The sequence below is a fragment of the Taudactylus pleione genome, unplaced genomic scaffold (genome assembly GCF_031769625.1).
Source record: "Taudactylus pleione unplaced genomic scaffold, aTauple2 ptg000445l, whole genome shotgun sequence".
In the NCBI taxonomy this organism is placed as follows: Eukaryota; Metazoa; Chordata; class Amphibia; order Anura; family Myobatrachidae; genus Taudactylus; species Taudactylus pleione.
Window position 1 is genome coordinate 702,189 of NW_028284847.1, and position 27,511 is coordinate 729,699.

The following is a 27,511-nucleotide window of genomic DNA, read 5'->3' on the forward strand; positions in this document are numbered from 1 at the left end:
AGTAATAGAGAGAGCAGCACTACATTGTAGCTAATGCTGACTGACTATACACACAGTATAATAGTGACTGTAGTAATAGAGAGAGCAGCACTACATTGTAGGGAATGCTGACTGACTATACACACAGTATAATAGTGACTGTAGTAATAGAGAGAGCAGCACTACATTGTAGGGAATGCTGACTGACTATACACACAGTATAATAGTGACTGTAGTAATAGAGAGAGCAGAACTACATTGTAGCGAATGCTGTATGACTATACACACAGTATAATAGTGACTGTAGTAATAGAGAGAGCAGCACTACATTGTAGCGAATGCTGACTGACTATACACACAGTATAATAGTGACTGTAGTAATAGAGAGAGCAGCACTACATTGTAGCTAATGCTGAATGACTATACACACAGTATAATAGTGACTGTAGTAATAGAGAGAGCAGCACTACATTGTAGGGAATGCTGAATGACTATACACACAGTATAATAGTGACTGTAGTAATAGAGAGAGCAGCACTACATTGTAGCGAATGCTGTATGACTATACACACAGTATAATAGTGACTGTAGTAATAGAGAGAGCAGCACTACATTGTAGCGAATGCTGACTGACTATACACACAGTATAATAGTGACTGTAGTAATAGAGAGAGCAGCACTAAATTGTAGCGAATGCTGAATGACTATACACACAGTATAATAGTGACTGTAGTAATAGAGAGAGCAGCACTACATTGTAGCGAATGCTGACTGACTATACACACAGTATGATAGTGACTGTAGTAATAGAGAGAGCAGCACTACATTGTAGGGAATGCTGAATGACTATACACACAGTATAATAGGGACTGTAGTAATAGAGAGAGCAGCACTACATTGTAGCGAATGCTGACTATACACACAGTATAATAGTGACTGTAGTAATAGAGAGAGCAGCACTACATTGTAGCTAATGCTGACTATACACACAGTATAATAGTGACTGTAGTAATAGAGAGAGCAGCACTACATTGTAGCTAATGCTGAATGACTATACACAGTATAATAGTGACTGTAGTAATAGAGAGAGCAGCACTACATTGTAGCTAATGCTGAATGACTATACACACAGTATAATAGTGACTGTAGTAATAGAGAGAGCAGCACGACATTGTAGCTAATGCTGAATGACTATACACAGTATAATAGTGACTGTAGTAATAGAGAGAGCAGCACTACATTGTAGCTAATGCTGAATGACTATACACACAGTATAATAGTGACTGTAGTAATAGAGAGAGCAGCACTACATTGTAGCTAATGCTGACTATACACACTGTATAATAGTGACTGTAGTAATAGAGAGAGCAGCACTACATTGTAGCTAATGCTGACTGGCTATACACACAGTATAATAGTGACTGTAGTAATAGAGAGAGCAGCACCACATTGTAGCGAATGCTGACTGACTATATACACAGTATAATAGTGACTGTAGTAATAGAGAGAGCAGCACTACATTGTAGCGAATGCTGACTGACTATACACACAGTATAATAGTGACTGTAGTAATAGAGAGAGCAGCACTACATTGTAGCGAATGCTGAATGACTATACACACAGTATAATAGTGACTGTAGTAATAGAGAGAGCAGCACTACATTGTAGCGAATGCTGACTGACTATACACACAGTATAATAGTGACTGTAGTAATAGAGAGAGAGGCACTACATTGTAGCGAATGCTGAATGACTATACACACAGTATAATAGTGACTGTAGAAATAGAGAGAGCAGCAGTATAATAGTGACTGTAGTAATAGAGAGAGCAGCACTACATTGTAGAGAATGCTGAATGACTATACACAGTATAATAGTGACTGTAGTAATAGAGAGAGCAGCACTACATTGTAGCTAATGCTGACTGACTATACACACAGTATAATAGTGACTGTAGTAATAGAGAGAGCAGCACTACATTGTAGCGAATGCTGACTGACTATACACACAGTATAATAGTGACTGTAGTAATAGAGAGAGCAGCACTACATTGTAGCGAATGCTGAATGACTATTCACACAGTATAATAGTGACTGTAGTAATAGAGAGAGCAGCACTACATTGTAGCGAATGCTGACTGACTATACACACAGTATAATAGTGACTGTAGTAATAGAGAGAGCAGCACTACATTGTAGCGAATGCTGAATGACTATACACACAGTATAATAGTGACTGTAGTAATAGAGAGAGCAGCACTACATTGTAGCTAATGCTGAATGACTATACACACAGTATAATAGTGACTGTAGTTATAGAGAGAGCAGCACTACATTGTAGCGAATGCTGACTGACTATACACAGTATAATAGTGACTGTAGTAATAGAGAGAGCAGCACTACATTGTAGCGAATGCTGACTGACTATACACACAGTATAATAGTGACTGTAGTAATAGAGAGAGCAGCACTACATTGTAGCGAATGCTGAATGACTATACACACAGTATAATAGTGACTGTAGTAATAGAGAGAGCAGCACTACATTGTAGCGAATGCTGACTGACTATACACACAGTATAATAGTGACTGTAGTAATAGAGAGAGCAGCACTACATTGTAGCGAATGCTGACTGACTATACACACAGTATAATAGTGACTGTAGTAATAGAGAGAGCAGCACTACATTGTAGCGAATGCTGAATGACTATTCACACAGTATAATAGTGACTGTAGTAATAGAGAGAGCAGCACTACATTGTAGCGAATGCTGACTGACTATACACACAGTATAATAGTGACTGTAGTAATAGAGAGAGCAGCACTACATTGTAGCGAATGCTGAATGACTATACACAGTATAATAGTGACTGTAGTAATAGAGAGAGCAGCACTACATTGTAGCGAATGCTGAATGACTATACACACAGTATAATAGTGACCGTAGTAATAGAGAGCAGCACTATATTGTAGCGAATGCTGACTGACTATACACACAGTATAATAGTGACCGTAGTAATAGAGAGAGCAGCACTACATTGTAGCGAATGCTGAATGACTATACACACAGTATAATAGTGACTGTAGTAATAGAGAGAGCAGCACTACATTGTAGCGAATGCTGACTGACTATACACACAGTGTAATAGTGACTGTAGTAATAGAGAGAGCAGCACTACATTGTAGCGAATGCTGACTGACTATACACACAGTATAATAGTGACTGTAGTAATAGAGAGAGCAGCACTACATTGTAGCGAATGCTGAATGACTATACACAGTATAATAGTGACTGTAGTAATAGAGAGAGCAGCACTACATTGTAGCTAATGCTGAATGACTATACACACAGTATAATAGTGACTGTAGTAATAGAGAGAGCAGCACTACATTGTAGCGAATGCTGACTGACTATACACACAGTATAATAGTGACTGTAGTAATAGAGAGAGCAGCACTACATTGTAGCGAATGCTGAATGACTATTCACACAGTATAATAGTGACTGTAGTAATAGAGAGAGCAGCACTACATTGTAGCGAATGCTGACTGACTATACACACAGTATAATAGTGACTGTAGTAATAGAGAGAGCAGCACTACATTGTAGCGAATGCTGAATGACTATACACAGTATAATAGTGACTGTAGTAATAGAGAGAGCAGCACTACATTGTAGCGAATGCTGAATGACTATACACACAGTATAATAGTGACCGTAGTAATAGAGAGCAGCACTATATTGTAGCGAATGCTGACTGACTATACACACAGTATAATAGTGACCGTAGTAATAGAGAGCAGCACTATATTGTAGCGAATGCTGACTGACTATACACACAGTATAATAGTGACTGTAGTAACAGAGAGAGCAGCACTACATTGTAGCGAATGCTGACTGACTATACACAGTATAATAGTGACTGTAGTAATATAGAGAGCAGCACTACATTGTAGCGAATGCTGAATGACTATACACACAGTATAATAGTGACTGTAGTAATAGAGAGAGCAGCACTACATTGTAGCGAATGCTGAATGACTATACACACAGTATAATAGTGACTGTAGTAATAGAGAGAGCAGCACTACATTGTAGCGAATGCTGAATGACTATACACACAGTATAATAGTGACTGTAGTAATAGAGAGAGCAGCACTACATTGTAGCTAATGCTGACTATACACACAGTATAATAGTGACTGTAGTAATATAGATAGCAGCACTACATTGTAGCGAATGCTGAATGACTATACACACAGTATAATAGTGACTGTAGTAATAGAGAGAGCAGCACTACATTGTAGCGAATGCTGAATGAACTATACACACAGTATAATAGTGACTGTAGTAATAGAGAGAGCAGCACTACATTGTAGCGAATGCTGAATGACTATACACACAGTATAATAGTGACTGTAGTAATAGAGAGAGCAGCACTACATTGTAGCTAATGCTGACTATACACACAGTATAATAGTGACTGTAGTAATAGAGAGAGCAGAACTACATTGTAGCGAATGCTGAATGACTATACACACAGTATAATAGTGACTGTAGTAATAGAGAGAGCAGCACCACATTGTAGCGAATGCTGACTGACTATATACACAGTATAATAGTGACTGTAGTAATAGAGAGAGCAGCACTACATTGTAGCGAATGCTGACTGACTATACACACAGTATAATAGTGACTGTAGTAATAGAGAGAGCAGCACTACATTGTAGCGAATGCTGAATGACTATACACACAGTATAATAGTGACTGTAGTAATAGAGAGAGCAGCACTACATTGTAGCGAATGCTGACTGACTATACACACAGTATAATAGTGACTGTAGTAATAGAGAGAGCAGCACTACATTGTAGCGAATGCTGAATGACTATACACACAGTATAATAGTGACTGTAGTAATAGAGAGAGCAGCAGTATAATAGTGACTGTAGTAATAGAGAGAGCAGCACTACATTGTAGAGAATGCTGAATGACTATACACAGTATAATAGTGACTGTAGTAATAGAGAGAGCAGCACTACATTGTAGCGAATGCTGAATGACTATACACACAGTATAATAGTGACTTTAGTAATAGAGAGAGCAGCACTACATTGTAGCGAATGCTGAATGACTATTCACACAGTATAATAGTGACTGTAGTAATAGAGAGAGCAGCACTACATTGTAGCGAATGCTGACTGACTATACACACAGTATAATATTGACTGTAGTAATAGAGAGAGCAGCACTACATTGTAGCGAATGCTGAATGACTATACACACAGTATAATAGTGACTGTAGTAATAGAGAGAGCAGCACTACATTGTAGCTAATGCTGAATGACTATACACAGTATAATAGTGACTGTAGTTATAGAGAGAGCAGCACTACATTGTAGCGAATGCTGACTGACTATACACAGTATAATAGTGACTGTAGTAATAGAGAGAGCAGCACTACATTGTAGCGAATGCTGACTGACTATACACACAGTATAATAGTGACTGTAGTAATAGAGAGAGCAGCACTACATTGTAGCGAATGCTGAATGACTATACACACAGTATAATAGTGACTGTAGTAATAGAGAGAGCAGCACTACATTGTAGCGAATGCTGACTGACTATACACACAGTATAATAGTGACTGTAGTAATAGAGAGAGCAGCACTACATTGTAGCGAATGCTGACTGACTATACACACAGTATAATAGTGACTGTAGTAATAGAGAGAGCAGCACTACATTGTAGCGAATGCTGAATGACTATTCACACAGTATAATAGTGACTGTAGTAATAGAGAGAGCAGCACTACATTGTAGCTAATGCTGACTGACTATACACACAGTATAATAGTGACTGTAGTAATAGAGAGAGCAGCACTACATTGTAGCGAATGCTGAATGACTATACACAGTATAATAGTGACTGTAGTAATAGAGAGAGCAGCACTACATTGTAGCGAATGCTGAATGACTATACACACAGTATAATAGTGACCGTAGTAATAGAGAGCAGCACTATATTGTAGCGAATGCTGACTGACTATACACACAGTATAATAGTGACTGTAGTAATAGAGAGAGCAGCACTACATTGTAGCGAATGCTGAATGACTATACACACAGTATAATAGTGACTGTAGTAATAGAGAGAGCAGCACTACATTGTAGCGAATGCTGACTGACTATACACACAGTATAATAGTGACTGTAGTAATAGAGAGAGCAGCACTACATTGTAGCGAATGCTGACTGACTATACACACAGTATAATAGTGACTGTAGTAATAGAGAGAGCAGCACTACATTGTAGCGAATGCTGACTGACTATACACACAGTATAATAGTGACTGTAGTAATAGAGAGAGCAGCACTACATTGTAGCGAATGCTGAATGACTATACACAGTATAATAGTGACTGTAGTAATAGAGAGAGCAGCACTACATTGTAGCTAATGCTGAATGACTATACACACAGTATACTAGTGACTGTAGTAATAGAGAGAGCAGCAGTACATTGTAGCGAATGCTGAATGAACTATACACACAGTATAATAGTGACTGTAGTAATAGAGAGAGCAGCACTACAATGTAGCGAATGCTGAATGACTATACACACAGTATAATAGTGACTGTAGTAATAGAGAGAGCAGCACTACATTGTAGCTAATGCTGACTATACACACAGTATAAAAGTGACTGTAGTAATAGAGAGAGCAGCACTACATTGTAGCTAATGCTGAATGACTATACACACAGTATAATAGTGACTGTAGTAATAGAGAGAGCAGCACTACATTGTAGCAAATGCTGAATGACTATACACAGTATAATAGTGACTGTAGTAATAGAGAGAGCAGCCCTACATTGTAACGAATGCTGAATGACTATACACACAGTATAATAGTGACTGTAGTAATAGAGAGAGCAGCACTACATTGTAGCGAATGCTGAATGACTGTACACACAGTATAATAGTGACTGTAGTAATAGAGAGAGCAGCACTACATTGTAGCGAATGCTGAATGACTATACAGACAGTATAATAGTGACTGTAGTAATAGAGAGAGCAGCACTACATTGTAGCTAATGCTGAATGACTATACACACAGTATAATAGTGACTGTAGTAATAGAGAGAGCAGCACTACATTGTAGCTAATGCTGAATGACTATACACACAGTATAAAGTGACTGTAGTTATAGAGAGAGCAGCCCTACATTGTAGCGAATGCTGATTGACTATACACAGTATAATAGTGACTGTAGTAATAGAGAGAGCAGAACTACATTGTAGCTAATGCTGAATGACTATACACACAGTATAATAGTGACTGTAGTAATAGAGAGAGCAGCACTACATTGTAGCGATTGCTGACTGACTATACACACAGTATAATAGTGACTGTAGTAATAGAGAGAGCAGCACTACATTGTAGCTAATGCTGAATAACTATACACACAGTATAATAGTGACTGTAGTAATAGAGAGAGCAGCACTACATTGTAGCGATTGCTGACTGACTATACACACAGTATAATAGTGACTGTAGTAATAGAGAGAGCAGCACTACATTGTAGCGATTGCTGACTGACTATACACACAGTATAATCGTGACTGTAGTAATAGAGAGAGCAGCACTACATTGTAGAGAATGCTGACTGACTATACACACAGTATAATAGTGACTGTAGTAATAGAGAGAGCAGCACTACATTGTAGCGAATGCTGACTGACTATACACAGTATAATAGTGACTGTAGTAATAGAGAGAGTAGCACTACATTGTAGCGAATGCTGACTGACTATACACACAGTATAATAGTGACTGTAGTAATAGAGAGAGCAGCACTACATTGTAGCGAATGCTGACTGACTATACACATAGTATAATAGTGACTGTAGTAATAGAGAGAGCAGCACTACATTGTAGCGAATGCTGACTGACTACACACACAGTATAATAGTGACTGTAGTAATAGAGAGAGCAGCACTACATTGTAGCGAATGCTGACTGACTATACACACAGTATAATAGTGACTGTAGTAATAGAGAGAGCAGCACTACATTGTAGCGAATGCTGACTGACTATACACATAGTATAATAGTGACTGTAGTAATAGAGAGAGCAGCACTACATTGTAGCTAATGCTGACTATACACACTGTATAATAGTGACTGTAGTAATAGAGAGAGCAGCACTACATTGTAGCTAATGCTGACTGACTATACACACAGTATAATAGTGACTGTAGTAAAAGAGAGAGCAGCACTACATTGTAGGGAATGCTGACTGACTATACACACAGTATAATAGTGACTGTAGTAATAGAGAGAGCAGCACTACATTGTAGGGAATGCTGACTGACTATACACACAGTATAATAGTGACTGTAGTAATAAAGAGAGCAGCACTACATTGTAGCGAATGCTGTATGACTATACACACAGTATAATAGTGACTGTAGTAATAGAGAGAGCAGCACTACATTGTAGCGAATGCTGACTGACTATACACACAGTATAATAGTGACTGTAGTAATAGAGAGAGCAGCACTACATTGTAGCTAATGCTGAATGACTATACACACAGTATAATAGTGACTGTAGTAATAGAGAGAGCAGCACTACATTGTAGCTAATGCTGAATGACTATACACACAGTATAATAGTGACTGTAGTAATAGAGAGAGCAGCAATACATTGTAGGGAATGCTGAATGACTATACACACAGTATAATAGTGACTGTAGTAATAGAGAGAGCAGCACTACATTGTAGCGAATGCTGTATGACTATACACACAGTATAATAGTGACTGTAGTAATAGAGAGAGCAGCACTACATTGTAGCGAATGCTGACTGACTATACACACAGTATAATAGTGACTGTAGTAATAGAGAGAGCAGCACTACATTGTAGCGAATGCTGAATGACTATACACACAGTATAATAGTGACTGTAGTAATAGAGAGAGCAGCACCACATTGTAGCGAATGCTGACTGACTATATACACAGTATAATAGTGACTGTAGTAATAGAGAGAGCAGCACTACATTGTAGCGAATGCTGACTGACTATACACACAGTATAATAGTGACTGTAGTAATAGAGAGAGCAGCACTACATTGTAGCGAATGCTGAATGACTATACACACAGTATAATAGTGACTGTAGTAATAGAGAGAGCAGCACTACATTGTAGCGAATGCTGACTGACTATACACACAGTATAATAGTGACTGTAATAATAGAGAGAGCAGCACTACATTGTAGCGAATGCTGAATGACTATAAACACAGTATAATAGTGACTGTAGTAATAGAGAGAGCAGCAGTATAATAGTGACTGTAGTAATAGAGAGAGCAGCACTACATTGTAGAGAATGCTGAATGACTATACACAGTATAATAGTGACTGTAGTAATAGAGAGAGCAGCACTACATTGTAGCTAATGCTGAATGACTATACACACAGTATAATAGTGACTGTAGTAATAGAGAGAGCAGCACTACATTGTAGCGAATGCTGACTGACTATACACACAGTATAATAGTGACTGTAGTAATAGAGAGAGCAGCACTACATTGTAGCGAATGCTGACTGACTATACACACAGTATAATAGTGACTGTAGTAATAGAGAGAGCAGCACTACATTGTAGCGAATGCTGAATGACTATACACACAGTATAATAGTGACTGTAGTAATAGAGAGAGCAGCACTACATTGTAGCGAATGCTGAATGACTATACACACAGTATAATAGTGACTGTAGTTATAGAGAGAGCAGCACTACATTGTAGCGAATGCTGACTGACTATACACAGTATAATAGTGACTGTAGTAATAGAGAGAGCAGCACTACATTGTAGCGAATGCTGACTGACTATACACACAGTATAATAGTGACTGTAGTAATAGAGAGAGCAGCACTACATTGTAGCGAATGCTGAATGACTATACACACAGTATAATAGTGACTGTAGTAATAGAGAGAGCAGCACTACATTGTAGCGAATGCTGACTGACTATACACACAGTATAATAGTGACTGTAGTAATAGAGAGAGCAGCACTACATTGTAGCGAATGCTGACTGACTATACACACAGTATAATAGTGACTGTAGTAATAGAGAGAGCAGCACTACATTGTAGCGAATGCTGAATGACTATTCACACAGTATAATAGTGACTGTAGTAATAGAGAGAGCAGCACTACATTGTAGCTAATGCTGACTGACTATACACACAGTATAATAGTGACTGTAGTAATAGAGAGAGCAGCACTACATTGTAGCGAATGCTGAATGACTATACACAGTATAATAGTGACTGTAGTAATAGAGAGAGCAGCACTACATTGTAGCTAATGCTGAATGACTATACACACAGTATAATAGTGACCGTAGTAATAGAGAGCAGCACTATATTGTAGCGAATGCTGACTGACTATACACACAGTATAATAGTGACTGTAGTAATAGAGAGAGCAGCACTACATTGTAGCGAATGCTGAATGACTATACACACAGTATAATAGTGACTGTAGTAATAGAGAGAGCAGCACTACATTGTAGCGAATGCTGACTGACTATACACACAGTATAATAGTGACTGTAGTAATAGAGAGAGCAGCACTACATTGTAGCGAATGCTGACTGACTATACACACAGTATAATAGTGACTGTAGTAATAGAGAGAGCAGCACTACATTGTAGCGAATGCTGACTGACTATACACACAGTATAATAGTGACTGTAGTAATAGAGAGAGCAGCACTACATTGTAGCGAATGCTGAATGACTATACACAGTATAATAGTGACTGTAGTAATAGAGAGAGCAGCACTACATTGTAGCTAATGCTGAATGACTATACACACAGTATAATAGTGACCGTAGTAATAGAGAGCAGCACTATATTGTAGCGAATGCTGACTGACTATACACACAGTATAATAGTGACTGTAGTAACAGAGAGAGCAGCACTACATTGTAGCGAATGCTGACTGACTATACACAGTATAATAGTGACTGTAGTAATATAGAGAGCAGCACTACATTGTAGCGAATGCTGAATGACTATACACACAGTATAATAGTGACTGTAGTAATAGAGAGAGCAGCACTACATTGTAGCGAATGCTGAATGACTATACACACAGTATAATAGTGACTGTAGTAATAGAGAGAGCAGCACTACATTGTAGCGAATGCTGAATGACTATACACACAGTATAATAGTGACTGTAGTAATATAGAGAGCAGCACTATATTGTAGCGAATGCTGAATGACTATACACACAGTATAATAGTGACTGTAGTAATAGAGAGAGCAGCACTACATTGTAGCTAATGCTGACTGACTATACACACAGTATAATAGTGACTGTAGTAATAGAGAGAGCAGCACTACATTGTAGCGAATGCTGACTGACTATACACACAGTATAATAGTGACTGTAGTAATAGAGAGAGCAGCACTACATTGTAGCGAATGCTGACTGACTATACACACAGTATAATAGTGACTGTAGTAATAGAGAGAGCAGCACTACATTGTAGCTAATGCTGACTGACTATACACACAGTTTTAACGTGACTGTAGTAATAGAGAGAGCAGCACTACATTGTAGCGAATGCTGAATGACTATACACAGTATAATAGTGACTGTAGTAATAGAGAGAGCAGCACTACATTGTAGCTAATGCTGAATGACTATACACACAGTATAATAGTGACCGTAGTAATAGAGAGCAGCACTATATTGTAGCGAATGCTGACTGACTATACACACAGTATAATAGTGACTGTAGTAACAGAGAACAGCTGTTAATACAGTCACCTTTTCTAGTCACAATATTATCACTACTGCTTTATATGTGAAAATAATTTGTATCTAGTTTTCTTATAATTCAGTTTAGTCCTTTGCTTTCAATACTGCTAATATAAAATGACCTTTCTTCTTTGATATTACCAATTCTTACTTATTTGTGTATTTCATAGTTTATAAGCACCTATAGTAATAAAGACATTTAACCATTATGATAAAATATAATTTTAAATACTGTACTTATACTTGGTTTGGGTGGACATAAGAGCCTCATATAAGAAATCAACCATGTTATGGGCAAACATTGATATTTCTATATATTGTATTCCCAGCAGATGGATGTAACAGAAGAAATATGTGGCAGGAACATCTCACTGTATCTCCAGACTGTGAAATAGAAGATAACATCACAAGAGATTCTCCAGTACAAATTCCTACAACTTCAACTGTTCATACAACTCTTCACAGTACAGATCTTTCATCTGATCCCACTTATGAGCAATGTTCTGATAGAGTAGCTAGCAAATGCTTTACACCGGGCACAAAGCATAGTACTCGTAAAACAGCTAAGTTATATTCATGTTCAGAGTGTGGAAAAAGTTTTACATTGAAATCACATCTTGTTACACATGAGAGAAGTCACACAGGTGAGAAGCCATTTCCATGTTCTGAGTGTGGGAAATGTTTTACACAGAAATCAGATCTTGTTACACATGAGAGAACTCACACAGGTGAGAAGCCATTTTCTTGTTCGGAGTGTGGGAAATGTTTCACACAGAAATCAGATCTTGTTGCACATGAGAGAAGTCACACAGGTGAGAAGCCATTTCAATGTATTGAGTGTGGGAAATGTTTTGCAATGAAATCACATCTGGTTTTACATGAGAGAAGTCACACAGGTGAAAAACCATTTTCTTGTTCTGAGTGTGGCAAATTTTTTTCACGGAAATCCGATCTTGTTATACATGAGAGAAGTCACACAGGTGAGAAACGTTTTCCATGTTCCGAATGTGGGAACTATTTTAAACAGAAAGTCTATCTTGTTATACATGAGAGAAGTCACACAGGTGAGAAACCATTTCCATGTTTTGAGTGTGGGAAATGTTTTACACGGAAAATGCATCTTGTTATGCACAAGAGACTTCACACAGGTGAGAAGTTATTTTCATGTTCTGAGTGTGGGAGAAGTTTTACACAGAAATCAGACCTTGTTAAACATGAAAGAAGTCACACAGGTGATAAAACATTTTCGTGTTCTGAGTGTGGGAAATGTTTTACACAGAAATCAAATCTAGTTACACATAAGATACTTCACACTGGTGTGAGGCCATTTTCATGCTCTGAATGTGGGGAATGTTTTGCGACGAAATCAGCGCTTGTTACACATGAGAGAAATCACACAGGTGTGATTATATTTTCATGTTCTGAGTGTGGGAAATGTTTTACCCATAAATCAAAGCTTATTATTCATGAGAGAACTCACACAGGAGAGAAACCATTTTCATGTTCTGAGTGTGGGAAATGTTTTATGCTGAAATCACATCTTCTTGTACATCAGAGACATCACACAGGTGAGAGGCCATTTTTATGCTCTGACTGTGGGAAAACTTTTAAACACCATTCACACCTTGCTGTACATCAGAGAAGTCACACAGGTGAGAAACCATTTCCATGTTCTGAGTGTGAGAAATCTTTTACACAGAAATTAGGGCTTATGAAACATGTGAGAAGTCACACAGGTGAAAAGCCATTCCCATGCTCTGAGTGTGGGAAAAGTTTTGCACAGAAAGCCGATCTTATTAAACATGAAAGAAGTCACACAGGTGAGAGGCCATATTCATGTTCTGAGTGTGGAAAATGTTTTGCAATTAAATCAAGTCTTGTTATACATGAGAGAAGTCACACAGGTGAAAAGCCATTCCCATGCTCTGAGTGTGGGAAAAGTTTTGCACAGAAAGCCGATCTTATTAAACATGAAAGAAGTCACACAGGTGAGAGGCCATATTCATGTTCTGAGTGTGCAAAATGTTTTGCAATTAAATCAGGTCTTGTTATACATCAGAGAAGTCACACAGGTGAGAAGCCATTTTCATGTTCTGAGTGTGCAAAATGTTTTACACGGTAATCAGATCTTGTTATACATGAGAGAAGTCACACAGGTGAGAAACCATTTCCATGTTTTGAGTGTGGGAAATGTTTTACACAGAAAGCACATCTTGTTACACATGAGAGAACTCATAGATTATAACCATTTCCATGTTCTGATTGAGAGAAATGATAGAAATCCGATCTTGTTAAACATTGAATTATTCACACATATAAACAGGTGAAGGTTTGCAGGGTGAAAGTATTTTGTCCCAAAGAACAGATTTATTAAGAACATATTAGGCATAGTATTTCACCAGACACAGGCACTTTATTGACTTCTCACATTTTTTTCATTATATAAAGGGTTGAGCTGTCATTATTTGTGCATCTGTTCAACTTGTATTCTTGATTTTGTTATATTAATTGTTATCCATTTTGCAATGTAATAGCCAATCAGTGGGGCTGATTCAACAGAAGACACAACAGCGATGTTAGCAGCTGCTATAGCTGTAATATGGTAATGCAGCCAGAGACAAACAGGAGGCCTGAGACAGTAAATCCTAGTCTTGATAAAGCTCTAAGTGAGAAACTAGTCTAGCAAAGGGTTAATTGCAGTGGGAGCTGCTCTCTGAGCTCTTTTCATCTCAGCCTGCCCAAGCTTTTACCTTTTGTTGTGGATGGAACTTTTTTATCTCTTGCTTCATTACAAGCTACAGTGAGTGCTCTTTACTACTGAGGAATGGGATTGATTTAAACAGCCCCAAACTTAAGAGAACCCAGCTGGCACATTGCAGGAGAGAACACTGCTGTACCCTTGTGCACCGGGGGACGGACATTTTATTAGTGCCCTACTGCTGCTGTGACGCCACCGCTATTGATTTATACTCCACTGGCATCCGCACCATTGAGATTCATACGAACTATAAGAAGAGTTACCACTGCAATCTCTCATGGCGAGTGTTTGTTTTCACCAAGTAACAGCACTGTTATTAGAGGAACATGGGACGATATATTTCCTGATACCACTGCAATCTCTCATGGCGAGTGTTTGTTTTCACCAAGTAATAGCACTGTTATTAGAGGAACATGGGAGGATACATTTCCTGATACCACTGCAATCTCTCATGGCGAGTGTTTGTTTTCACCAAGTAACAGCACTGTTATTAGAGGAACATGGGACAATATATTTCCTGATATCACTGCAATCTCTCATGGCGAGTGTTTGTTTTCACCAAGTAACAGCACTGTTATTAGAGGAACATGGGACGATATATTTCCTGATATCACTGCAATCTCTCATGGCGAGTGTTTGTTTTCACCAAGTAACAGCACTGTTATTAGAGGAACATGGGACAATATATTTCCTGATATCACTGCAATCTCTCATGGCGAGTGTTTGTTTTCACCAAGTAACAGCACTGTTATTAGAGGAACATGGGACGATATATTTCCTGATATCACTGCAATCTCTCATGGCGAGTGTTTGTTTTCACCAAGTAACAGCACTGTTATTAGAGGAACATGGGACGATATATTTCCTGATATCACTGCAATCTCTCATGGCGAGTGTTTGTTTTCACCAAGTAACAGCACTGTTATTAGAGGAACATGGGACAATATATTTCCTGATATCACTGCAATCTCTCATGGCGAGTGTTTGTTTTCACCAAGTAACAGCACTGTTATTAGAGGAACATGGGACGATATATTTCCTGATATCACTGCAATCTCTCATGGCGAGTGTTTGTTTTCACCAAGTAACAGCACTGTTATTAGAGGAACATGGGACAATATATTTCCTGATATCACTGCAATCTCTCATGGCGAGTGTTTGTTTTCACCAAGTAACAGCACTGTTATTAGAGGAACATGGGACGATATATTTCCTGATATCACTGCAATCTCTCATGGCGAGTGTTTGTTTTCACCAAGTAACAGCACTGTTATTAGAGGAACATGGGACGATATATTTCCTGATATCACTGCAATCTCTCATGGCGAGTGTTTGTTATCACCAAGTAACAGCACTGTTATTAGAGGAACATGGGACGATATATTTCCTGATACCACTGCAATCTCTCATGGCGAGTGTTTGTTTTCACCAAGTAATAGCACTGTTATTAGAGGAACATGGGAGGATACATTTCCTGATACCACTGCAATCTCTCATGGCGAGTGTTTGTTTTCACCAAGTAACAGCACTGTTATTAGAGGAACATGGGACAATATATTTCCTGATATCACTGCAATCTCTCATGGCGAGTGTTTGTTTTCACCAAGTAACAGCACTGTTATTAGAGGAACATGGGACAATATATTTCCTGATATCACTGCAATCTCTCATGGCGAGTGTTTGTTTTCACCAAGTAACAGCACTGTTATTAGAGGAACATGGGACGATATATTTCCTGATATCACTGCAATCTCTCATGGTGAGTGTTTGTTTTCACCAAGTAACAGCACTGTTATTAGAGGAACATGGGACGATATATTTCCTGATATCACTGCAATCTCTCATGGCGAGTGTTTGTTTTCACCAAGTAACAGCACTGTTATTAGAGGAACATGGGACAATATATTTCCTGATATCACTGCAATCTCTCATGGCGAGTGTTTGTTTTCACCAAGTAACAGCACTGTTATTAGAGGAACATGGGACAATATATTTCCTGATATCACTGCAATCTCTCATGGCGAGTGTTTGTTTTCACCAAGTAACAGCACTGTTATTAGAGGAACATGGGACGATATATTTCCTGATATCACTGCAATCTCTCATGGCGAGTGTTTGTTATCACCAAGTAACAGCACTGTTATTAGAGGAACATGGGACGATATATTTCCTGATACCACTGCAATCTCTCATGGCGAGTGTTTGTTTTCACCAAGTAATAGCACTGTTATTAGAGGAACATGGGAGGATACATTTCCTGATACCACTGCAATCTCTCATGGCGAGTGTTTGTTTTCACCAAGTAACAGCACTGTTATTAGAGGAACATGGGACAATATATTTCCTGATATCACTGCAATCTCTCATGGCGAGTGTTTGTTTTCACCAAGTAACAGCACTGTTATTAGAGGAACATGGGACGATATATTTCCTGATATCACTGCAATCTCTCATGGCGAGTGTTTGTTTTCACCAAGTAACAGCACTGTTATTAGAGGAACATGGGACAATATATTTCCTGATATCACTGCAATCTCTCATGGCGAGTGTTTGTTTTCACCAAGTAACAGCACTGTTATTAGAGGAACATGGGACGATATATTTCCTGATATCACTGCAATCTCTCATGGCGAGTGTTTGTTTTCACCAAGTAACAGCACTGTTATTAGAGGAACATGGGACGATATATTTCCTGATATCACTGCAATCTCTCATGGCGAGTGTTTGTTTTCACCAAGTAACAGCACTGTTATTAGAGGAACATGGGACAATATATTTCCTGATATCACTGCAATCTCTCATGGCGAGTGTTTGTTTTCACCAAGTAACAGCACTGTTATTAGAGGAACATGGGACGATATATTTCCTGATATCACTGCAATCTCTCATGGCGAGTGTTTGTTTTCACCAAGTAACAGCACTGTTATTAGAGGAACATGGGACAATATATTTCCTGATATCACTGCAATCTCTCATGGCGAGTGTTTGTTTTCACCAAGTAACAGCACTGTTATTAGAGGAACATGGGACGATATATTTCCTGATATCACTGCAATCTCTCATGGCGAGTGTTTGTTTTCACCAAGTAACAGCACTGTTATTAGAGGAACATGGGACAATATATTTCCTGATATCACTGCAATCTCTCATGGCGAGTGTTTGTTTTCACCAAGTAACAGCACTGTTATTAGAGGAACATGGGACGATATATTTCCTGATATCACTGCAATCTCTCATGGCGAGTGTTTGTTTTCACCAAGTAACAGCACTGTTATTAGAGGAACATGGGACGATATATTTCCTGATATCACTGCAATCTCTCATGGCGAGTGTTTGTTATCACCAAGTAACAGCACTGTTATTAGAGGAACATGGGACGATATATTTCCTGATACCACTGCAATCTCTCATGGCGAGTGTTTGTTTTCACCAAGTAATAGCACTGTTATTAGAGGAACATGGGAGGATACATTTCCTGATACCACTGCAATCTCTCATGGCGAGTGTTTGTTTTCACCAAGTAACAGCACTGTTATTAGAGGAACATGGGACAATATATTTCCTGATATCACTGCAATCTCTCATGGCGAGTGTTTGTTTTCACCAAGTAACAGCACTGTTATTAGAGGAACATGGGACAATATATTTCCTGATATCACTGCAATCTCTCATGGCGAGTGTTTGTTTTCACCAAGTAACAGCACTGTTATTAGAGGAACATGGGACGATATATTTCCTGATATCACTGCAATCTCTCATGGCGAGTGTTTGTTTTCACCAAGTAACAGCACTGTTATTAGAGGAACATGGGACGATATATTTCCTGATATCACTGCAATCTCTCATGGCGAGTGTTTGTTTTCACCAAGTAACAGCACTGTTATTAGAGGAACATGGGACGATATATTTCCTGATATCACTGCAATCTCTCATGGCGAGTGTTTGTTTTCACCAAGTAACAGCACTGTTATTAGAGGAACATGGGACGATATATTTCCTGATATCACTGCAATCTCTCATGGCGAGTGTTTGTTTTCACCAAGTAACAGCACTGTTATTAGAGGAACATGGGACGATATATTTCCTGATATCACTGCAATCTCTCATGGCGAGTGTTTGTTTTCACCAAGTAACAGCACTGTTATTAGAGGAACATGGGACAATATATTTCCTGATATCACTGCAATCTCTCATGGCGAGTGTTTGTTTTCACCAAGTAACAGCACTGTTATTAGAGGAACATGGGACAATATATTTCCTGATATCACTGCAATCTCTCATGGCGAGTGTTTGTTTTCACCAAGTAACAGCACTGTTATTAGAGGAACATGGGACAATATATTTCCTGATATCACTGCAATCTCTCATGGCGAGTGTTTGTTTTCACCAAGTAACAGCACTGTTATTAGAGGAACATGGGAGGATACATTTCCTGATATCACTGGAATTTGGGTATAATATACAGGTTGGAAATCTTAGCTCATTTATATTTTATTACAGTAAGAAATCAATGAACAAATAAATACCGCGCTCCAATTTGAATGCAGCCACACAGATTTTTCTGAAGAGATCGCCACCTCTCTACTACATAAACTTATCTGCAAACAATGAAAATCCAGGCGCTTTCTCAGGGTTGTTAGTTGATCATATCATATAGTCTCTAGGCTCATGTGTATTCCCCCGATGTCAATTCAATTCCAGTTGTTCCTTAATCACATTGCATCATGGTTATGGATATGTAAAGGAAGGAAATAATCACATATAGTGAAATTCCATTTATTCAGATAAAAATATATAACAGTTCCACCCCCTGTGGGATATTCAGCGTACCCTTAGTAAAGGTGTATCCTATACACCAGAAAACACATTCAACAACAATGGTTTCAATCCGGATTTAGAAACCTGTAAACGCGTTCCCTGGATATGGAGATCTTATCCACCACTCACGTTTCTGGTAATCTGCTCCCACCTTCCACCAACGCGTTTCAACTTTATAAAGTCTTTTTCAAGGTGCATAGTCTCTGGTGGATTGTTAGTGTCTTAAATACCCCACCCTACTCTTTGATTGGTCCTTTATGTATTCTACCTCCTCTCCCAGACCAACCCAAGTTCGTATATAAAAAAGCACAGAATATTAGAAATAAAATAGTGAAAAGTGCGGCACCAGTAATGAGAGGAGGTAGAATTAAAACAAAAGGATTCTTTAGATGCGGGCTATGTGCAATGTGTAGGAATCATGTGAAACAAGAGAGTAAATCCTGTGACTACACATCTAGTACAATTAAAAATACCCTGCCTATAGAAGAATTTATAACATGTAACAGTAGAGATTGTATTTACATTATGGAGTGTACATGTGGACTCCAGTATGTGGGCCGCACCTTCAGACAACTAAAAGAAAGGTGGAGTAAGGAATATTAAAAAGGGGTTTGACAATCACTATCGAGCCATGTTAAAACACATCACCAAGTTCAGTAAATGGTATAAAGAAAGTTCAAGGTTTTAAACAAGTAAAACAACACTGGAGAAGGAAGGGCATTGAGAATGAACTAGCTAAGGTAGAAATGAAAACCATTTATGAACTGAATACCCTCATACCAAAGGGTTTAAATAGTGCCTTCAAGTTAAAATGGTTTTTATGAAGCTCTGTATTCACATATAGTGTATGAGCAAGATGACCGTAAGGGATTTTAGATTGATTTAAGTACATGGTGTAAACAGAATTTTACTGTATTTTTTATCATCTATTGGAATTTTTAAGAATGTATTGATACCTCCTTTTAAAATGTTATGGTTTTAGGGCACCTTGCACTTTAAGAATATTAATATAACGGTGATGCATATGTAGGGTTGAAACGCATAAGTCCGTATCACCTACTAGATAGCTTGCGTTTCAAATGACAGTCACGTGACACAGGTCGCGGTCACGACTCGGGAGATCGCGCGGCCACTGTCACGTGATCTAGAGATCACGCGGATACCAAAGACTGACGCACGGCTAGGAGGGAGAGCCGTGTGACGTGGGAGGTCATGTGCACGGCCCCCAGCCGAAAGGGATGCGTGGATCTCACGTGGATATTACCTATGATAGGGTAATACATATTACCCACAAACCACCGAGTGCATGCCATAAGAGAACCAAACACAGGAAGTGTTACTTTAAACGGGGTTTATATATTTATAATGAAATAAAGTGTATATATAATTATACAAATATGAAGTGCAAGATGCCCGGTATAAGAGGTATGTGCTGATTTGAAGAAGTGTTAAATTTACACCTTATAACTGTTGATGCTATGGACCAATTAAAGGGGAGGGTGGGTTATTTAAGACACTAACAATCGACCAGAGACTATGGGGGTCATTCAGACCCGTTCGCGAGCAAAGGACGCTCGCAAACGGGTCGATGTTGCCCCACTGCGCATGCGCACGACGGAAGGAGCTCCGTTGTGCGCATGCGCGAGACCCGGAGAGCGACGGGCTCTCCGTCGCTCCGGGTCTCGCACCAATGGGGGCGTGCTGTCGATGTTGATTGACAGCACGCCCCCTTTGGTGGGCGTGCCGGGGGCGTGGCTGCCAGGCGGAGGCGTTCCCATGGGAACGCCTACCGTCTGAAGCCAGCCCCACTGACATCACTAGTCATGTCAGTGGGAGTGATTTTGGCTCTGATAGAGCCAAAATCACTCCTGGACTTGCGGCAGCGAGACCCTACCGCAGGGTCTCCGTCGCAAGCCCGATGGTCGCGATGGTCTTGACCATTGCGACCATCATCATGGACGCTCGCATAAGCTGTGGGTGGTAACCCACAACTATGCGAGCGTCCATGAGGACGCTCCTAAAACAGGTAGGAGGGCCCTGATTCAGAGCGAGCACTCTGGTCAGAGCGTTCAGCTCTGAATCAGGCCCTATGCACCTTGAAAAAGACTTTATAAAGTGAAACGCGTTGGTGGAAGGTGGGAGCAGATTACCAGAAGCGTGAGTGGTGGATAAGATCTCCATATCCAGGAAACGCGTTTACAGGTTTCTAAATCCGGATTGAAACCATTGTTGTTGAATGTGTTTTCTGGTGTATAGGATACACCTTTACTAAGGGTACGTTGAATATCCCACAGGGGGTGGAACTGTTGTATATTTTTATTTGAATAAATGGAATTTCACTATATGTGATTATTTCCTTCTTTTACATATCCATAACCATGATGCAATGTGATTAAGGAACAACTGGAATTGAATTGACATCGGGGGAATACACATGAGCCTAGAGACTATATGATATGATCAACTAACAACCCTGAGAAAGCGCCTGGATTTTCATTGTTTGTAGATACGGTATATTTTATTACAGATCAACTAATTGGTTAAGTTGTAACTATATTAATGTTGTACATTTTATACGTATCTACTGCAGATTATGAGGTTTGTTGCAATAAATGTGTAAGTAAGAGAAGCCTGCCTTTTTTTTTAATGATTTTTAATCAAGCATAATGTTACATATTAATTATTGACATCTACCGACTTGCGCAATCTGTTTTTTTTTTCTTTCCTACGGATTTTTTTTACCAGAGTAAAATGTAGTTATTAGACTTGCTGCAGTTTTGGTGTATTATCCTAAGATATACAGTAGTTATTACACTTGCTGCAGTTTTGGTGTATTATACTAAGATATACAGTAATTACGCTTGCTGCAGTTTTGGTGTATTATCCTAAGATATACAGTAGTTATTACACTTGCTGCAGTTTTGGTGTATTATCCTAAGATATACAGTAGTTATTAGACTTGCTGCAGTTTTGTTGTATTATACTAAGATATACAGTAGTTATTACACTTGCTGCAGTTTTGGTGTATTATCCTAAGATTTACAGTAGTTATTAGACTTGCTGCAGTTTTGGTGTATTATCCTAAGATATACAGTAGTTATTAGACTTGCTGCAGTTTTGGTGTATTACACTAAGATATGCAGTAGTTATTAGACTTGCTGCAGTTTTGGTGTATTATCCTAAGATATACAGTAGTTATTAGACTTGCTGCAGTTTTGGTGTATTATCCTAAGATATACAGTAGTTATTAGACTTGCTGCAGTTTTGGTGTATTACACTAAGATATACAGTAGTTATTAGACTTGCTGCAGTTTTGGTGTATTACACTAAGATATACAGTAGTTATTAGACTTGCTGCAGTTTTGGTGTATTATACTAAGATATGCAGTAGTTATTAGACTTGCTGCAGTTTTGGTGTATTATACTAAGATATGCAGTAGTTATTAGACTTGCTGCAGTTTTGGTGTATTATCCTAAGATATACAGTAGTTATTAGACTTGCTGCAGTTTTGGTGTATTATCCTAAGATTTACAGTAGTTATTAGACTTGCTGCAGTTTTGGTGTATTATCCTAAGATATACAGTAGTTATTAGACTTGCTGCAGTTTTGGTGTATTATACTAAGATATACAGCAGTTATTACACTTGCTGCAGTTTTGGTGTATTATCCTAAGATATACAGTAGTTATTAGACTTGCTGCAGTTTTGGTGTATTATCCTAAGATATACAGTAATTACGCTTGCTGCAGTTTTGGTGTATTATACTAAGATATACAGTAGTTATTACGCTTGCTGCAGTTTTGGTGTATTATACTAAGATATACAGTAATTACGCTTGCTGCAGTTTTGGTGTATTATACTAAGATATACAGTAGTTATTACGCTTGCTGCAGTTTTGGTGTATTATCCTAAGATATACAGTAGTTATTAGACTTGCTGCAGTTTTGGTGTATTATCCTAAGATATACAGTAGTTATTAGACTTGCTGCAGTTTTGGTGTATTATCCTAAGATATACAGTAGTTATTAGACTTGCTGCAGTTTTGGTGTATTATACTAAGATATACAGTAGTTATTACGCTTGCTGCAGTTTTGGTGTATTATACTAAGATATACAGTAGTTATTACGCTTGCTGCAGTTTTGGTGTATTATACTAAGATATACAGTAGTTATTAGACTTGCTGCAGTTTTGGTGTATTATACTAAGATATACAGTAGTTATTAGACTTGCTGCAGTTTTGGTGTATTATACTAAGATATGCAGTAGTTATTAGACTTGCTGCAGTTTTGGTGTATTATACTAAGATATGCAGTAGTTATTAGACTTGCTGCAGTTTTGGTGTATTATACTAAGATATGCAGTAGTTATTACACTTGCTGCAGTTTTGGTGTATTGCACTAAGATATGCAGTAGTTATTACACTTGCTGCAGTTTTGGTGTATTGCACTAAGATATGCAGTAGTTATTAGACTTGCTGCAGTTTTGGTGTATTACCCTAAGATATACAGTAGTTATTAGACTTGCTGCAGTTTTGGTGTATTATCCTAAGATATACAGTAGTTATTAGACTTGCTGCAGTTTTGGTGTATTATCCTAAGATATACAGTAGTTATTAGACTTGCTGCAGTTTTGGTGTATTATACTAAGATATACAATAGTTATTACGCTTGCTGCAGTTTTGGTGTATTATACTAAGATATACAGTAGTTATTACGCTTGCTGCAGTTTTGGTGTATTATACTAAGATATACAGTAGTTATTAGACTTGCTGCAGTTTTGGTGTATTATACTAAGATATACAGTAGTTATTAGACTTGCTGCAGTTTTGGTGTATTATACTAAGATATACAGTAGTTATTAGACTTGCTGCAGTTTTGGTGTATTATCCTAAGATATGCAGTAGTTATTAGACTTGCTGCAGTTTTGGTGTATTATACTAAGATATGCAGTAGTTATTAGACTTGCTGCAGTTTTGGTGTATTATACTAAGATATGCAGTAGTTATTACACTTGCTGCAGTTTTGGTGTATTGCACTAAGATATGCAGTAGTTATTACACTTGCTGCAGTTTTGGTGTATTGCACTAAGATATGCAGTAGTTATTACACTTGCTGCAGTTTTGGTGTATTGCACTAAGATATGCAGTAGTTATTAGACTTGCTGCAGTTTTGGTGTATTGCACTAAGATATACAGTAGTTATTACGCTTGCTGCAGTTTTGGTGTATTACACTAAGATATACAGTAGTTATTACGCTTGCTGCAGTTTTGGTGTATTACACTAAGATATACAGTAGTTATTAGACTTGCTGCAGTTTTGGTGTATTACACTAAGATATACAGTAGTTATTAGACTTGCTGCAGTTTTGGTGTATTACACTAAGATATACAGTAGTTATTAGACTTGCTGCAGTTTTGGTGTATTACACTAAGATATACAGTAGTTATTAGACTTGCTGCAGTTTTGGTGTATTACACTAAGATATACAGTAGTTATTAGACTTGCTGCAGTTTTGGTGTATTATACTAAGATATGCAGTAGCTATTAGACTTGCTGCAGTTTTGGTGTATTACACTAAGATATGCAGTAGTTATTAGACTTGCTGCAGTTTTGGTGTATTATACTAAGATATACAGTAGTTATTACGCTTGCTGCAGTTTTGGTGTATTACACTAAGATATGCAGCAGTTATTAGACTTGCTGCAGTTTTGGTGTATTACACTAAGATATGCAGCAGTTATTAGACTTGCTGCAGTTTTGGTGTATTATCCTAAGATATACAGTAGTTATTAGACTTGCTGCAGTTTTGGTGTATTATCCTAAGATATACAGCAGTTATTAGACTTGCTGCAGTTTTGGTGTATTACACTAAGATATACAGTAGTTATTAGACTTGCTGCAGTTTGGGTGTATTACACTAAGATATGCAGTAGTTATTAGACTTGCTGCAGTTTTGGTGTATTACACTAAGATATGCAGTAGTTATTAGACTTGCTGCAGTTTTGGTGTATTACACTAAGATATGCAGTAGTTATTAGACTTGCTGCAGTTTTGGTGTATTATCCTAAGATATACAGCAGTTATTAGACTTGCTGCAGTTTTGGTGTATTACACTAAGATATGCAGTAGCTATTAGACTTGCTGCAGTTTTGGTGTATTACACTAAGATATGCAGCAGTTATTAGACTTGCTGCAGTTTTGGTGTATTATCCTAAGATATACAGTAGTTATTAGACTTGCTGCAGTTTTGGTGTATTATCCTAAGATATACAGTAGTTATTAGACTTGCTGCAGTTTTGGTGTATTATACTAAGATATACTTGTTGAAGTGCCTGGATTTCTCAGGTAACTGATCAGCTGTTTCCCCTTTCTTTGATGCGCCTCCTGCATGCATGACTTATCTGAGCTGCATCCAAGGACGCATCATCGAATAATTTGCGATCACATCGGCCGGCTGAGTGATTCATGGGGTCACGCGAGTCGGCTGCTGCAGATATAACAAAGAGGCCAGGAAATCTCACTTTTCAGTATGTAGAGTCATTTTAATTAGCTAAATGGTATAAGACTGTAGGACAGAGGTTCCCAAACGTGGCCCTCAGGTTTTAGAGGGAGCCATGATTGAGCACAGATGTTAAAATCAAATTTACTGAGGTACTAATTAAGCTACCTGTGGTCAAACATGGATATCCTCAAGACCTGGACTGTTAGGATGCCTTGAGGACTGAGTTTGGGAACCACTGATGAAGAAGGACATGAACAGTGCCCAAAGGGGGTTAATGAAGTTTAAACTCCTCTCCTTATGGTCCCACACCTGATGGACATCTTTCTGCTGACCTCTCCGCCAGCAATAGACTGTGATTTACAACATAGATGAGAAAAATGTGAGTTCATAAATCTTCACTATGATGTCATAGGTTTGTTTTGTAAAAACACAGAAATTGCTGCCTGGTCAGCGGCACCAACATCAGGGCACCACAAGTGTGAAAAACAAGGACTGTCGTATAAGTGGGTGTTCCTGGAGCTCCGGGTGAAATCCTACAATTGTATGTCTATAGAAATATATATCCAATTGGGTGCGAGGTAAAAAAACCTCATGCCACTATCGCTCAATTTTGGATTACCGTGGGTATACATGCTCCCGATACCCATGGTTTCCAATAAAAAAGTGATTGCAGGGTTTTCAGCTATGAAAAGCCCATGCCGGTTAAAAAAAAATAAAAAAATTGATGTACCTGCCCGGTGATCTATGCGGCTCCCGGTTGCCTCCCATCCAACTTGTCATTGGGGAGGGGGTATGTGAGAGGAGCAAGGGCTGCTGGGGGATGTAGTTCTTCCAGCGCCGATTATAGGGAGGGATACACATGGGGGGGTCACACATATACACACTTACATAACACTGACACAATTGACATCACAGCTGCAGGAGACTGGGTCCCAACAATGGACGCAGAAGACAGCGCTTCGGAAGGTAAGTAATTAACGATTAATTAAGCAAATTGGAAACTTCTAATTGCTTCAGTGGATCCCGCACCAGGCAGGAAAAACCTTGCAGGTGTGGGATTTTTGTTAATTTCGCCAATTGAATATGACATTCTATCTTCTATTTGCTGATCAAAGTGGATGATGTTCTTCAGATCTATATTTTTAGTACTTTGTGCTAGATATTTACTGATATTGTTAAAAATGCTACATTGTGATCTATTGTGTTATTTTTGTTACCTTGTGCATTACTTATACCCCTTTTACACCGGAGCTAAAACCCGGGTTTTTGAAGGGTTAACCCGGGCAGCTCCCTGGTGTAAAAGGGGAGAGAGTTGGATCGCCGGGTCGAGTGACCTGGCAATACAACCCAGGTAACTAACAGGGTTTAACATGGGCGCAGCCTGTGAAACCCTGCTGTGAGAACAGCGCACTCCGGGTCACGATGACCTGGAGTGCGCTGCTAGCCGGCCGATTGGTCCGGCTTCAGTGGCACTTGGAGATGACGTCATCTCCAAGCGACCACTTTCACTCCGCAAAAGCCGGATCTATGCAGACCCGACTGCGGTGTGAGCGGCGCTGACTCGGGAATATCCCGAGTCGGCGCCGGCAAAATTCCGGGTCTGAT

The 27,511-nt window shown here is 38.7% G+C and overlaps 1 protein-coding gene across 1 annotated transcript in view; it reads left to right on the plus strand.

Annotated features, from left to right (window-relative positions):
• Window positions 1-14,073, plus strand: part of LOC148505659 (uncharacterized) — a 285,850-nt gene extending 271,777 nt beyond the window's left edge. The window contains 1 exon segment of the mRNA XM_088447900.1: window positions 12,443-14,073. Coding sequence (XP_088304026.1) covers window positions 12,443-14,073 — 1,631 coding nt within the window.
• The last annotated feature ends 13,438 nt before the right edge of the window (window positions 14,074-27,511 follow it).